General features: G+C 38.7%; 1 protein-coding gene across 4 annotated transcripts in view; it reads right to left on the reverse strand.

Annotated features, from left to right (window-relative positions):
- The window catches only part of PUS7 (pseudouridine synthase 7), a 52,296-nt gene that overhangs the window by 23,432 nt on the left and 12,140 nt on the right, over window positions 1-16,724 (reverse strand). For 3 of the 4 annotated variants that reach the window (XM_081080001.1, XM_081080003.1, XM_081080004.1), the window contains exons 3-8: window positions 14,925-15,009; window positions 14,692-14,793; window positions 12,204-12,348; window positions 6,928-6,945; window positions 5,365-5,476; window positions 3,490-3,567 (exon numbers count right to left, since the gene is read on the reverse strand). In XM_081080001.1, coding sequence (XP_080936127.1) covers window positions 3,490-3,567; window positions 5,365-5,476; window positions 6,928-6,945; window positions 12,204-12,348; window positions 14,692-14,793; window positions 14,925-15,009 — 540 coding nt within the window. The remainder of the gene's footprint in view (window positions 1-3,489; window positions 3,568-5,364; window positions 5,477-6,927; window positions 6,946-12,203; window positions 12,349-14,691; window positions 14,794-14,924; window positions 15,010-16,724) is intronic. The other variant, XM_081080002.1, reaches the window with a different exon arrangement.

The following is a 16,724-nucleotide window of genomic DNA, read 5'->3' on the forward strand; positions in this document are numbered from 1 at the left end:
CCATAGCAAATTCTGTGAATAACTTGGGAATACCACAATACCACTTTTAAACATCAGAAGCCAACCTAAGCAGCATGTTGTACAAAAAGCCTTTATTACCAAAGCCAGGGAAACATTGGCCCAGGCTCAGAAAGGAGATTGGCAGGAAGAGGCAGGAAAAGAAACACACCATTCTGAATGAGGCCGTTCTTGCCTGAGATCCAGTTAAAATCACTGGGTGACTTTGGAGAGTTACATGAAGTTGAAAAGAAATGCAGCTTATCCCCAGGACTGATCAATTCAGCAATAATTCGAACTCTTGCAGGGCAGAGTGGGTTTATCCTGTTCAATAGTTCTTACGGGAAAAGGCCAATCTGCCCAGCCCCACGTATCCATTAAGCAAACCAAGGGCGTAGCCTGCATCCGTGAGGTAAGTGCTCCTGTGCTTTCCAAAGGCCAACACTGAGGTGCCTGATATGGTTTCTTACTAAGTCAACAGGAAGATATAAAGGCAGCAACAGTCTGTGAAGACAGATCAGCTTCATGATCAAGTGTGACCCCTGGTGGCTGACCAAGAGGGGAAATAATCACCTTCACTCTTCATAGTCAAGGAGTTCATATCATATAAATGCAACACAAGTTTGTGAGATATCTTTTCTGACCCTCAAGTTAGCGAGTGATTTTAAAAAACAATCATAACGTGTTTGGGAGAATTCTGGAGAAGTAGAATAAAGATGATAAACTGGTCCCACCTTTCTACAGGGCAATTAGGTTTCGCTATCAAAAACCTAAAACTTAGAATTGCACACTCCCTTTAAATCAGTAATTCCTCTGCTAAGATGATCTTAATGAGGTTATCACCGATGTGTGCCAAGATTTAGCTACCAACTCATCTATCGTGGAATTGCGTATAATAGCAAGAAATGGTAAACAAGAAACATTTAAAAATAGAGTAATAGTTCATAAATTAGACTATAGCCACTAAAAATAGAGTAATAGTTCATAAATTAGACTACAGCCACACATTTAAACATCTTTTGCTATGTACTAGCAGGGAAAGAAATACATCATTTATTGTTCACAAGAACACACTTTATATAAATACTATTTTGGTTGACAGAGTTCCCCACTAAAAATATACTAAACCATGAGCAAGGCAATCTCTGAGAGAGTACAATTATGGCCGAACTTTCATTTTGTACCTGGTTTCTTCTGTGCTGAAAACAAAACAAACTAACTTAAATTTTAATTTAGGTGGAAAGTTTCACGGAGCCAGCCAGAAAGCACAGGAATTGACTGCAGTGATGTTTTAGATACGAAAGAGAAAGCACTGTGCCTCACATCCACAGAGCACGGGAAGGCCTGAGCCCTCACGCCAGTCGCATCCCCCACTCTTCAGATTTCTGGCCAGCTCACTGGCCCATTTCCCACAGAGGCTGTTTCAAATCTTCACTCTTTTCAAGGTCCCTTCCCAACTCCTGCCCCCTTCACTCTCAGTAGATGAGTTCACATTCCATGTGACACAGGAAGAAGACGAGAACGCGTCAGGACAGAGGAACACCATCTCCTTCTGGGGTCTCCTCCCGCTTTCTTTCAAACACATCAACATTTGCGCACAATGATAATAAAGTCGCAGAGATGTTCTCACTCTGCCTTTACCTCTACATCATACACTGTCCCAAGGTCAAGGGAAAAAAGGACTGGAAAATCCACTAGGATGCAACTAGGAGCTCCATACCAGCATTATTTCAAGTGAATCAGAAAAGTGATGGGAGGGGCGGCCGGATGGCTCAGCTGGTTAGAGCGCGAGCTCTGAACAACAGGGTTGCCAGTTCGATTCCCACATGGGCCAGTGAGCTGTGTATCCTCCACAACTAGCTTGAAGGATGACAACTTGTAGCTGATAGACCCTGAAAAAACACACTGTTTCCAAATATTCCCCAATAAAAAAATTAAAAAATAAAAACAAAAAATAAAAAAACAAAAGCAAAAAACACAATATAATTCTTTAAAAAAAACGAAAAGTGATGGGAAAGAAACCAGATTGTAGGGGATTGTGGGGGGAAGAGGAGATGCCACCTCAAATTCTTTATTGAAAAGATAGGGGAATTACAAATAAATATATGTACTTATTTTAAGTTGGGATAGCAAACATAGATGACTATTTTTAATTACAGTATAATTAACATACAGTAAACTGTACATATTCAAAATGTACAAGTTTTAAGATGTGACTAAGCCCATGAAATCATCTCCCTCCTAAGTTTCCTCCTGCCCCTTTATTTCTCCCTCTCACCACTCTTTCCCCGGGGGGGGGGGGGGGGGGGGCACTAAAATGAAAGCCTGAGTTTGTCTGATTCCATACAGCTACTGAACTCATCTTGTCCCTTTACGTTCACTGAACTCACTGGGTTCAGACCCTGTTCTCCCTCCTCAGAATGTGGCAATAGCATGGATCTCCAGTCATTTATCTTGCTCCACCAACAATCCCTAGTCCTGCCTCTAAACACAACCACCCTTGTTTAGATTAAGGTCAAGTCCAAGATCCTCAACACGACCTATGGGGCCCTCCAGGATCGGAATCCTGCCTATTCCTCAAGACTTGTTTCTAGCTGTGCACCACACAACTGAAGTACCTGCCAGGTAGGAAATGTGCTATTCTCCCCAATTCCTTTCCAGTGGCTTTCCACAAGCTGTTTTCTTGGTTTGGAATAAATAATCCTAGACCAACCCCAGGGAACTCCTACGAATCCTTCTAGAATCGAGACCAGTTCTCAACCAGGGGCAATTTTGCCCTTCAAGGGCAATGTCTGGAGACACTTTTAGCTGTCACATGTAGAGGGAAGGGGAAAAGTGCCACTGATATCTAGTGGGTAGAGACGAGGGCTGCTGCTAAATGTCCTATTGTGCGCAGGATGACCCCCACAACAGAGAATTATCCAGCCCAAAATGTCAATAGTGAAGAGACGGAGAAGCCCTGATCCAGATGAAAACTCAAGCATCCCATTTTCTGTGAAAGCCTTCCCAGTCTGCGCCTTACAACAAGTCTCATGCTTTGTTGTGAGGTCAACCCTAATACCCCAAATATACCGCTATGTTAACATTTATCTTACTGGGTGATTAGTTCTGATTTACTTGTCTGCTCCATTAAATAACTGCTTCAAAAGCAAAAGCCATCTTTTTCATCTGTATATCTCCAGTATGTAAAAAAGAGCTTACTCACTGTTTTCCAATTAAATTTTAAATAACTTATATTTAATAATGAATGAACAAAAGAGAGAAAAGAGAGAAAGAAGCACTTATTCTCTTGGCTCTACCAGAAAAATCTCTTAAAAACAGTATCTGTTTACTATAAAAACATTAGGAAAGACAGATGAGAAGAAAAAAACAAGTATAAAAATAATTTTTCGAATAGGCATCTAAATGAACCCCACAAAGCAAATCTGAGAGCTCTGAAAGCTGGTGCTAGGATATTTGCAGTAGGAACCCTGATATGTACACTCTACTTACTTGAGAACAGCAATTTCTTGAACAGTAATGGCCCTTTTATCTTTGGTTCCCATGTAGGAGAATATGTTTGGCTTGACTCTGTTAAGACAAAACCAAAACCAACTAAAGTCACATACCGTGACAAAAATCACATTTCTCATAATTTGAGATTCAAAATAAATATACTTAAAATCATAATAGAATAAGAGGAGAATAAGGAGAAACTTTATTTAAAAATGTTAATTATTATGCAAGACAAGACAGTAAATGATGCCTGAATAACTCCCTTCTTAGCAGCACTCAACTTAGAATGTTTGTGACTCTAAGTGACTAACATGCTATTCAAAGACGTGGCTAGTCAGTAACGGAAAGGAAATGATGTACTTCCTATCGATCATATGCAATTTATTATATTACATAACTATGAAGGTAAAGAAAAACTTATTCTAGATTTATAATGGACCACTTTGGAAATTTTTTACCTTTAATTTTAAAAAAGTTAATGATGTGAACTTCCTATAAATACATGCTATTTTTTCTTTCTATAAAAAAGGCAAATGCTAAAACAGGGATCTGAATAGTTTGCATATGAAGATATAAGTAAGCTAGTTTACCAAGAAGTATTTTATAAAAACGGCTCCATACTAACGGGAGAAAAACAGGAAGGATTTCTTGAACTCCAAGCAATCCCCAACCCAGACCTCAGAGGAACTCCCTTCCGACTGGCTACCCTTTCCTCAAGCACTGTGTATTAGCCCGGGCTCAGGTACAGACCAGGCACCCCCGACTTTGTCCCAAAGAGCTAGTGGCCAGAGTAAAACACAGAGTTACCCAATAGGGTACTGTGTCCTATGCGCTAAACTGTGTTCCCTCCAAATTCGTATGTTGTAGCCCTGACCCTCTTTACTTCAGGAGGTGACTGTATTTGAAGACAGGGTCTTTAAAGGGGCGATGAAGTTAAAATGAGGCTGTCTGCGTGGGCTCTCCTTCAGTCTGACGTGTCCTAGTTAGAGGAGGACATCTGGACACAGAGACTCCAGGGGCACAGACCACACAGGAAAGGCCATATGAAGACAGAGAGAAGGCGGCCATCTGCAAGCTGAGAAGAGGCCTCAGGGAAAAAACAAAACCTACCAACACCCTGATCTTGGGACTTCTAGCCTCCAGAATTGTGAGAAAACTGGATTGTTATTTAAGCCACCCAGCCTATTGCATTTTGTTACAGCAGCCACAGCAAACTAACGCACTGTGCTCCATATTTAAATTGACTTAACTATATATTAGAAAGCAAATTTCCACTGCATACAGATTTGCTGTGGTGCCTGCACCTGTTTCTAAAAAAAAATTCTTTGACACCTGGCCCATCCTCAGGTCTCAGGTTTTCAATCTAGTCAATCTCCAAGAATTAAGAACATACAGTTTAGTAAAGCAAACCTCTGCAACCACATCAAAGTGTAGGCTTTCAGGGAAGAAAGTTAGTTTTTATGTTCAGTTGGTGGACTGCTAACTCTCTACTATAGGTGAACTATTTACTTACAGAATTTCCATCTTAAATCACGGGCAATATACAAGGAGGTTAAAAAAATTAATTCACCTATTGTCGAAGGAAACTATAATTGGGAGGCATATTTCCATCTGTTTCCTATTTTCCCGCTTCTTTTTCATTAGCATGGAAAGAGGAAAATACCAATATATGGTGATGGAAAGAGACCCGACTCTGGGTGGTAAACACACAATGTGATATATAGATGATGTATTACAGAATTGTACACCAGAAATCTATGTAACTTAACTGACAATTGTCACCCCAATAAACTTAAAAAAAAAAAAAGGAAGAAAGAGGAAGATAAATTTCTGCATTTTATTTTTGTGTAGACACAAGACCAAGATACCAACCTTAAGTATTTGGAAAGTACATTAATAGCATCCATGGTGTCTTTGTTTTCCTTGTACAGTACAAAGTGGCAGTAACTTCCCCTAGATTTTGGCCAAGAATGTTTTCTTGGATCTTAAAAACAAACAAACAAAATTAAACATTATATACACTGTAATAAGACTTGTCTGAGCTTTTTCTTATGAAACCCTACAAGCTCGTCTCTTGCTGGAGAACCTCTGAGTGAGAAATCAGATCTAGTCTGACAAGAAACACAGGTTAAGTAGTTACTGCTGTGTGCACTACAGGTGTTAAACTGTGTGACTGGACACTTTGTGTTATCTCTCCAGATTTAAAATTAAAAGCTGAAATGCCGGCGGTGTGACGAATGACTAAGACTAACCAGCAATCCTCATAGAGAGGAACGCAGAGGGGTCCCCCATTCCCTGGTGGGGCTGCTTGACAAGCACATGTCTGATGGGTGGGCCTGCTGGCTCTCCTGAACACATGCAGCCCTGAGAAAACAGCAGTCATGCTGGACTTTGCAGCCTTGCCTCGTATCCCCAGCTGTTCACATAGATAGGATGGACGCCTTACTTGGGATGGGGATAAAACTTGTAAGGAGTTGCTTCAGAGACATGGTTAGATTTTGCAAAGGCCACTTCCATCACGAAAGTTTAGTTAATCCTAGACAGTTTACAAATGTCTATGTGACAGAGACAGTAGCTGGCATTCAAGACCTAATTGTCATTCTTGGGGAAAAAGAAACGTTAAAAATTAAGCCAGGTTAAATGTTAACTTTTTGGAAACTGATAAACATTTCAAGACTTTAGAGAACCTGATTTTTAAAACTGTTCTTTTAAATGAACATTTTAATTATCTTATAATCTAGAAACATATTTAAACAATATTCAGATTTAGATTTAAGCTGCCCAAAGGGTGTTCTGAAAAATCAACACTTTGGGAAAATATGTAATTCACAACGGCACTTCCCAGACGTTGTACATTAATATTTGTGAGTCGGTGTGACACAGCTGCAGGTGTTATTTGAATACATCTCATTCACTTGAGTTCTATAACTCCATGAAAGAAAAATTGTGAAAAAATATCTCACACAATCCCTAGAAAAGAGTCTTCTTTTAAAAATGTTCCTTCCTCTCTGTCCCTAAAATAATCCTTTAGCATGAACTCATGCATCCATCTTTAGAGACATAAGAAACTTCTAGTGTTGAAATAGCCCTGGCTTTGTCAAGACAAAACACTGCTTTGTAGGTTAGCGATTTAAGCCACAATGTAAATAACAAATTAATCAACAAACCATCTGGGAAAAGTGCCCAAGCACAGATGCTTAGCAAATCGCTTTTCCTTTCTGATAAATATGAACATGATTCTTTTCCATCTTGCACAGAAAAGTATTACATGTATTTCTTTGCGTCTTGGTGTGAATTCCTCACAACACAGTGAACAGGAATATTACTTTGGGTTTTCTTTCCAGCTCACTATAGTTAAGGTTGTCTATACTTGGCACTTGTGATAAAAATCATTGGCATTTCCTTTTACCTACATGAAGCACCAACCCCTCTTACCTGCTGCAGTTCTGACCTCTGTCCAAATGTACAGCATAAAGAGCACAAGAGAGCAGTGTTTAATTTATAATAATAGTCCAGTGCTTTCGAGGTGAACATGCAAATGATCGCATGGAAAGTTTCTACCGAGGACTTCTACAGCTCCTGGTAGAATGTGGTGGGTTAACAGCCATGTAGACATTAACAATGGAATGTCGCAGAGGCAAACAGTGAATGAGAAGAAAACTCTCCTACAGGTACAAGCTACCCTGTCTCAATCCCCTCACAATGGCGTGTCAGCTCATCCTCAACCTGCACTGTCTGTACCCACTGCACGTAGCCCAAGGTTTAAGACTGGATGCAAAATGCTTCCCCATCTAGAGATCTGTTTTCTCAACTATGGGAGGACATGTACCAAAATGCTCTTTGTGGTTAACTTTTGGTGGTGAGACTGCAAGTAATTAAAACAGTTCTTGAACTAATAGATTAAATGAGATTTAAGAGATGATTTAAGAGACTTATCCATTGAATGCAATGTCTTGACCTTGTTTGTATCATTATTTGAACAAGTCATTTGGATGTAAAAGACATTTTTGAGACAATTAGGGAAATACTGAACATGCACTGGGTACTGGGTATTAAGAAATTATTATTGATTTTGTGATAATGGTTTAGGGCTTTAGTCTGTGTCTGTTAGATACATATTGAAGTATTAATGAGTGAAATGAAGTGCTACATAGAACTTTCTTTAAATCGCTCCAACGAGAAAAAAAAAAGTGGAAGGAATAGATCAAACAAAAACAACAGAATGTTAATAATCTTGACAGTTGATGGGTACATAAAATGTTTACAAAACTACTAGTGATAAAAGTTGAAGTGTAGCTACATTTTTCTGTAACTATCCCTTCAGTACATTCATAATGAACTACAATGGCAAGAAATAAATGAAGCCACAAGACTAAAAAAAAATGCTATTATACCTTAAGAGAAACCATGACAACCGAGTATGAGTTTTGGCTCAGAAGCATGCATCTTTTATTAGCAAATCCAAGCACTGAGCATGCATACAATTATCTCCTCTGCAAATAACAGACACAAGGATTCTTTTTCTAAGTGCACTCAGTATATAAAATAGTAAGCGTATGCACTGATTAACTAGGACTTTTTTGAGTAACAGAAAATCAATGAGTCTCAACTTATTTTGGGCAGCCTGTTTAACTTTATAAAACTCCAAATCCTTAGAATGCTAAGTAGAATATATGTAGCTTTAAAATTGAAGTGAATTTAAAATAGTTTTCAGATACTTTTGAGACACTGATTTAAAATGCTAATGCAAAGAATTCTTAGGCTGAGATAATAGGAAACAACTTTCTGACGGTCTGATACAGCAGTCCCAATGTAGTATAAATAAAACCCCAAATAAATGAAACCACATTCTGGAAAATTCATGTACTACGCATAGAGACCCTCATGAATAAGGAAGGAAAAATGTTTGTAGCTCGAGAAAGATGACAGGATGGGGTAGCATGCAGAACATTCTTTCCTTCTTATTCAAGGCCATTTCCACGGCTGCACCCCTGCACACCAACCTTTCAGCTTCCTCAGGGATCCTGCTCCATCCATTCTCACTCTCCTCCAGGAATTTTCACCCTCCCTCTGCAATGGCTCCTTCCTTTCCCAGTCAAGCCTGTGTCTCCTCTCCTTAACCATGTTCCTTTCCTTTCTACTCCTCTTTACAGCTTATTTGAAAAAGCAGTCTGTATTTACTGCCTTTCATCTCAACCTACTATGTAAACTGGTTTCCAATCTTGTTCCACTGAAACTGCTCTGGCAAAGACACAAATGATTTGTGTTGCTAAAAACTGACGGACATGTTTCAGAGTCAGAGCTCTGTCTTGCTGTTGTATCTGTAATGCTAACCACTCTAACTACTGGAATTCCTTCTTCTTGTGGATTCTAACACACTAGTTTCTCCGCGGAAGTCTCCTTTTTATCTGTCTGGCTCTTCATCTGAATTTCTGTGGATTCTTAGTTTCAGGGAAACGTTCATTTCAGAAAGTATGGAGAAGCTCTGTATATCACATGGCAGAATTTTGTTTTTTTCTACTTGTCTTTAAAAAGTTCTTAGAGGTATTTGTAATATAGATTATCTATCTCAAAACATTAATCAATTTATCTGATTACATATAACAATTATATGAACGTTTCAGATAAATATCATATATATGCTTTGGTAGGTATTAATAACTCAATGTGTCCTGTCTATCAGATGGGACCAACACACAAAATAATGCCTATGTTAAAACAGTTGGTAATTTGTTTGGCTCTATTTGAGAAAAGTTTAGGTTAGGAATATTGCAAATCTGCTAGATAATGCATGACCCACCAACAATTTACATCAGGGTGTGGTAGTAAATGGACACTAAAAATATTATTAACATAAATTTGCAATGAAGTTTTAAAAGCTGATTAATTCAAATGCTAGGCAAAGGGGCCCAGGAGGACAAGTTGTCATTGTCATTGGTTCTATTTGCAGGAGCATGAACAAGAGTTTCTGGATACCAGCTCTCCCTACTTTTCCAATGGTGTTTACTTTAAGCCACTCTCAGCTTGCAGGTGGGGAGCTAGAGCGATAATAAAATGAATGCCGATTCTGAAGTGCCTGTCAGGGTCCATGAGGAGGTGGGAGAGCAGAGCTCAGATGGCAGACCTGTAGTCCATCCTTGACTAAATGCTACAGCACCTCAAGCACAAGCGGTTTGATCTCTATGCAAGCAGCGATCCAATATGACCTGTGTTCGTGCCTCTTTTTAAAGGGAGAAATTCACATTTTACTGAAGACGTGCAAAGGGAAATGGGGAGCAGTGCTGCATGTAACACAGAATACGGCATCTCACTTGGAAATACTTAAGAGAATTTATTTGAAAAAAAGAAAGGCGGGTGTGGCATAAGTACAGAAAATGTGGATAAAGACAGAACATGAAAGATCTGGCAACACTTGCTTGAGGGGAAAGGGTAGGAAAACTCTAATGGCCACCTATAAATGTGCTAACTCCCTCCCTGCAGAGCACAAAACCTGGTATCCATCCTCTAAGAAGAAATAATGATCGCTTCCAAGAAGTAACCAGTCAAAACAATACAGGTTTTGCTCTTTCCAATCTGTTTCCTCATGACCACACTTAGCAGAACAAGACCCTGCCTTTTCTTCTTGCCTTTGCAAGAGGGTGGCTGGCTACCACGGATCGCCTCTCTAGAACATCTCCCTAGCAGCCCTTCTCCACTGGCTCAGTCGAGAATTAAAACTGCACCACGGCTTCTTGCTGTAGGTAGCGAGTTACCTTCTCTCCTTGACATGAGAATAGTTACCAGCTATGTGTCAGTCTTGGGAGAATAGAAAAAACAGTCACCAATCATTTTCCACGGGGCTCAATTCTCTTGAAGAACCCGGCTGAAGAATGGCTGTTAAGGTGATTTTTTTTCTCTATTTAAAGAATTCATATATTTTAAAATTAAATTTTATACAGGTTTTTAAAAATATTGATAGATTTTGTTTGTTTGTTTGTTTGGTTTTAAATTATAGTTGGCATTCATTATTGTTCAGCTTTAGGTGTACAGTGCAGTGATCAGGCATCTACATCTTCCCTGAGGTGGTCTCCCTAATGGGACACGTGTCCACCAGATACCCTACAAAATCTTTACAACATTATTGATTATGTTCCCAAAATTAATTTTCAAAAACCCTGAAGCCATTTTGTGGTTACCGACTGTTTTCTAATCCCCTCACTTTCCCCCTTATCCCCACCCCCCCCGCCCATCTAACAACCCTCAGCTTTTCCTCTTTGTCCCCAGAACTGTTTCTGATTAGTTCATTCACTTATTCTTTTCCTTAGATTCCGCATATAAGTGAGATCATATGGTATTTGTCTTTCTGACTTATTTCACTTAACATAATGTTCTCTAGATCCATCCATGTTTTTGCAAATGGTAAGATTTCTTTCTTCTTTATGGCTGCATAATACTCCATTGTATAAATGTACCACAGTTTCTTAATCCAAAAATATGGAACACTTCACGAATTTGCGTGTCATCCTTGTGCAGGGGCCATGCTAATCTTCTCTGTATCATTTGTTAAGGTGATATTTTATACTGTGACTCTGACATCAAAGAAGCATACAGTACCCAAACCATTCATTAGTCTGTGGATTGAGAAGTGATTAACAACTCGTGCCCTCAAGTAGTTCTAAAACATATCTCACTTTTCTTTTTGCTTTCCACTGAGAAGTGGCCTCCAATCTCCACCTTTTCCCTAACTGCCCAAGGTTTCTCATTTCTATGTTACTATCCAGACTTACTGATTTCATTATCTTTTCTTAGCCACAGCAAAACCTTACTTCTGCTCCCATTTTTCCTATACTCTCTCATTTCACTAGAACCACAGTTATAAACAATTAAGCCTTCATCCATTCAAAGCATTAACCTAAGAGAATACTGACAAAGCATTCTTGTTTTGCTCTAATATATATGGAAATAACTCTTCATTAATAGGGGCCATCACTGGTAGAGGAGAATGGTGAAGAAATAACTTTTCCCAACTGCCATTTTCATTAAAATTTTATCTGCTAATTTGACAGGTAAAAGAAGAAAATTTAATTAATATTCTTTAAGATTAAATGCAAATAGAAATGGCTGTAGAAAACATAACAGAACATAAATATCAAAGAGATTCACCGACAACACACCCATTTCAAATGAATGATACACAAACAAAGATGGGCTTGCACAAAAGGGTGTTTTTCTATATAGTCCATGTTTTTTATGTGTGAGTGAAGAAGATATTCACAGTCGGAAAGCAGCAGCTCTCTCAATATAGGGACTTTGCAGAAAACATGCTGCTGGGACAGGTGACGAGCGTTTTCTGTTCACCTAAAAGCTTTCTCTCCGCCATTAAGAACAAAGACTAAGCAATACTCTAGCATTTTCTTCTTGAATTGCCACTTAGCCCACTCTGCTCTTCAGGGGACATATCAAATTCCTAAGACACTCTCTCAGGCACCAGTATAATTACAGTTAATCTTTACCCACACAAGACCTGATGCCGCCCTCAGGCAGTCGATAGGACTGCTCTGGCATCTGAAATGGTATTATTCACCTTCTTTGAAGGACATATGATCAATATCCTTCTCTGAACAATAGCAAAGCAGCCCTTGAATATGAACAGGCAAGAAGAAGGAGGAGTGGGACCGGTTTCTCACAACCTCCCAAATGAGAAATAAATGCCAGGTCACTCACATACTTACTTGCCAGAGCCTTTTGTCCAGCAGCATGGTAGGCTACAATATATTTCTTTCCTTCTCTGTCCTCTGTTTTTGTCTCTAATCCTGGATACAGAGATTTAATCGCTTGATGGATGACGGTTCTTTTCTCTTTGGTGTCCTCAACAACCTATGGAAAACATAGATAATGTACTACTAATTTAACATTAAACAGGGAAATCATACTAATGAATCAGTAAAAACACTACTCATCTTACTAACTATGTGAAATAACACAAGCACATGGGTACGATTTTAGAAATCTTTCAGAGCTTCGCAATGCGCAAATCCGAAGAGCCTGTTCACAAGGTATGTCTATCCGCCAGGCCCTGGCCCAGGCACTTCACAACACTCCCTCTCGGGGACGCTGCTGGACTAACACTTCAGGGCCCACAGAAGGAAATGCAGGCAGCCTCGGCCTTTGGGACATCGGAAACTCAACTCCCTCGAGTAGTCCAATCTCCAACTACCTCTTGATGAATTCTATTCTATACTAAAATATTTTATAACGATGTTCTAGCAAATCTGTTCACAATTTAAAAAAACCAACATCAAGAAAATGTAAACTTACTAATTACACGACTCTTTTTCAATTTTTGAATGTGTCTCACACTAAGAAATCATTTTATATCCGGATTCAATAGGCAGAAATACATATGTGTGTGTGTGTGTGTGTGTGTATACACACACATATATCTTACTAAAAATCCAAAAAAAATTACAAAATACTTACCCTTACTATGTGCAATGCACTGTTATTTTCTATTTTATTTTACTACATTAAAAAAATGTTGTTTAAGATCCACTAAATTGATTTCATAACCTATTAATGGACTGCAACCTAAAAAACAAAGATATACTGTAACCACTACTAGCTAAACTTAATATTTTAGCAAAAGGAAAAACGTAAAAGAAAACAAACTACATCACAATTATAGACAAGTGACATTTTCATATAAAAAGTGAGTCTAGATCTAGAATTTACTGAAAGCACTGAGCTGGAATCATGGTTTGTGTGTATGGGTGAATACTTATTTGGATCTCAAAAATTCAAAAAGTCAGTCCTCATTTTACGGATGAGGAAACTTGTCCATGGTTTACGCCCTTTAAAGGTAAACATTTTTAGTACATGGCATAACTATAGTTTGCAAGATGATAATAAATCTTGCCTTCTCGGTAGAAAAATGAATATTATGGGGCTGAAATATACCACTGCATTGTACAAGCAAGGGAAACCTGGTCCACCCTTCTGGACGACTCTCAAAACCAATTCTTAGGAATTTTCTCCTCGACATTGCTGAAGATGTTGTCTATGAGGAAATTCAGTAATTGGAGATCCCTAAAGTTGTGGTATTACATGCTTTCGGGAAGTTTTGGGTGGGGAAAACAGAAGGAGACGAGAATTGGAGGCAGATTATTTCTGAAAAGTTAAATTGTTACTTTAACAGGGGTGATGGAACGGGGAATTTCCGACACCCCCAAATCCAGTAGGTTGTTAAAATATGCTACAAAATGAATTTAACATAAACTTAAAATTCTACAAATCTCCCACAACAGTCTCAAAATCTTGTAACACATCACCTTGCACAGATATCACCCAGAGCTGCTCTGTCCCATGCAGTAGCCACTGGCCACATGGGCAATTGAGCACTTGCGATGTGGCTCGTCTAAACGGAGATGTGCTACCAGTTTAACAGAGGATTTTAAGGACTTAGTAGCAAAAATAGAATGTAAAACATCTCCTTAGTAATTTGTAAAATACTGATTATATACTGAAATATTTTGAATGTATTAGGATAAAGAAAATATATTAAAATTAGTTTCACTTGTTTCTTTTTACTTTCAAAATTTTAGAAGATTTAAAATTAAAAACACGGCTCACATAATTCCACTGGACAGCATTAATGGAGAATAAAATTTTCATAACAAAAAGCTGTAGAAAAGGCATTTATGATTCTATTTAGTAGTGAATTCTCCTTTCCTTGACTAGAAGTAGACTTAGGTTGAGCAAAGAAACATTCCCTTACCTCCTTCCCCCTATTCGTTTCTCTCCCAGAGCCCCATTGGAGACCAAGAGGCTGTCAGGGCTGGAGCCAGGGCCAGGACCTGCCTCTCAGGGCCACACATCTGCCTGTCAGGCGGCCGGAGCCCTTTTCTAGGACACACTACATGATGTAACGGTCACTATGAGGCTCACACAACACATTTCTTTGTTGATTTGTGGTCATATGAAACATTTTAAAAATAAAAACGTAACTTTTTTTGGCCACAGTTTATCTGTATACTGGTTATCTGTCACTTATAAAAACATTTATAAGTGTAAATTTAGTGTGATGGCATTTTAGATCAAATAGGACATCATCCTTTCATTAACTGCTATAATTTTTCCAATAGACACTTATGAACATCCACCCAAAATGAAGCAATCAAAATGCTATACTAAAATCTTATCATGTATTTCTGTACTATTTACCTCAATGGCAACACTGGTTTCCTTATTTTTAAAAAGCTGGAGCTCTTCTAAACGCTGCTTTTCTTCATCTGTCAAAACTGTAAATACATCTTCTGAAGGATCCTTTAAAATAATAAGAACTCCCAGTGAATCACACACAGAACTCAAGGCTATTAAAGCTCTATATTTCTGTGATCTCTAGGAAATGTGATTTTTATACAGAAGGTGACTTTTGCTGGAGTGTTGGCTCCTACCTCCTCATCCACTGGGACGGATAAGTCATCCAAATGGCTGATCCGTCCATCTTTTCCTATTTCATGAACAACGAAGTCAGAGTATCTGATGAAAAGAAAACACAAACTTTCAGAGCATTACCATTTTGTTTCCTGCTAATTTTAGGAAAAATTTTATCAATAGTAAGCCTTACTATTGTCCAAAACAAAGGATTCTTAAAAAAAGTTTCAGTGCGAAGTCGTAAGAGTTATTGTTTCTGGTTTCTCAATGAATTCTGAGCCACACCCTGGCTTTGTATCAGAATGTACGTAAAAGATGTTCCAAGACTAACATCCCGCTTACACCAATGGATAGATCATCCAGTCGGAAAGTCAACGAGGAAACACTAGCCTTAAAAGACACACTAGGGCCGGCCCAGTGGCTTAGGCGGTTAGAGCTCCATGCTCCTAACTCTGAAGGCTGCCGGTTCGATTCCCACATGGGCCAGTGGGCTCTCAACCACAAGGTTGCCAGTTCAATTCCTCGAGTCCCGCAAGGGATGGTGGGCTGCTCCTCCTGCAACTAGCAATGGCAACTGGACCTGGAGCTGAGCTGCGCCTTCCACAACTAAGACTGAAAGGACAACAACTTGAAGCTGAACGGCACCCTCCACAACTAAGATTGAAAGGACAACTTGACTTGGAAGAAAGTTGTGGAAGTACACATTGTTTCCCAATAATGTCCTGTCCCCTTCCCCCATTTAAAAAAAAAGAAAGCCACACTGGACCAGATGGACTTAAGATTTACAGAACTTTTCATCCCCAAACCAGCATAATATACATTCTTCTCAAGTGCACAGGAAACATTCTCAAGGACAGACCATATGTTGGGACACCAAAACCTCAATAAATTAAAGAAGATTGAAATCATATCAAACATCTTTTCTGACCACAGCTGTATGAAACTAGAAATTAATTACAAGAAGAAAGCTGGAAAACTCACAAATATGTGGAGATGAAATAAATAATATGCTACCGAATAACTATTGGGCCAATGAAGACATAAAAGAAGAAATCAAAATATACATAGAGACAAATGAAAATATGACATTCCAAAAATCTTTGTGATGCATCAAAAGTGGTATTAAGAGGAAAGTCTATAGCGGTACAGGCCTATCTCAAGAAACAAGGAAAATCTCGAATAAACAACCTAACATTATACCTTAATGAACTAGAAAAAGAAGAACAAGTAAACCCCAAAGTCAGAAAGAAGGAAATAATAAAAATTAGAGTGGAAATAAATGAAATGGAGACTAAAAAGACAATAGAAAAAGATCAATGCAATGGAGAGCTGGTTCTTGGAAAGGATAAACAAAATTGACCAACCTTTAGCTAGATTCACTAAGTAAAAAAGAGAAGACTCAAGTAAATAAAATCAGAACTGCACGTGGAAAAATTACAAGGGATGCCACAGAAGTACAAAGGATCACACAAGAATACATAAAAGGCTATGTGCCGTCAATTTGGACAACCTAGAAGAAATGGGCAAATTCTTAGAATCATACAACCTTCTTAGACTGAATCATGAAGAAACAGAAAACCTGAATAGACCGATCACTAGTAAGGAAACCGAATCAGCAATCAAAACCCTCCGATTAAACGAAAGTCCAGAACAAGATGGCTTTACTAGTGATTTCAACCAAACGGTCACAAGAGGAGGGAATGCTTCCAAACTCATTTTACAAGCCCAGCACTACCCTGATACCAAATCCAGGCAAGAACACACACAAAAAAGAAAACTACAGGCCAGTATCTCTGACGACCATATAGATGTAAAAATCC

Source organism: Rhinolophus hipposideros (assembly GCF_964194185.1).
Source record: "Rhinolophus hipposideros genome assembly, chromosome: 18".
NCBI classification, from domain to species: domain Eukaryota; kingdom Metazoa; phylum Chordata; class Mammalia; order Chiroptera; family Rhinolophidae; genus Rhinolophus; species Rhinolophus hipposideros.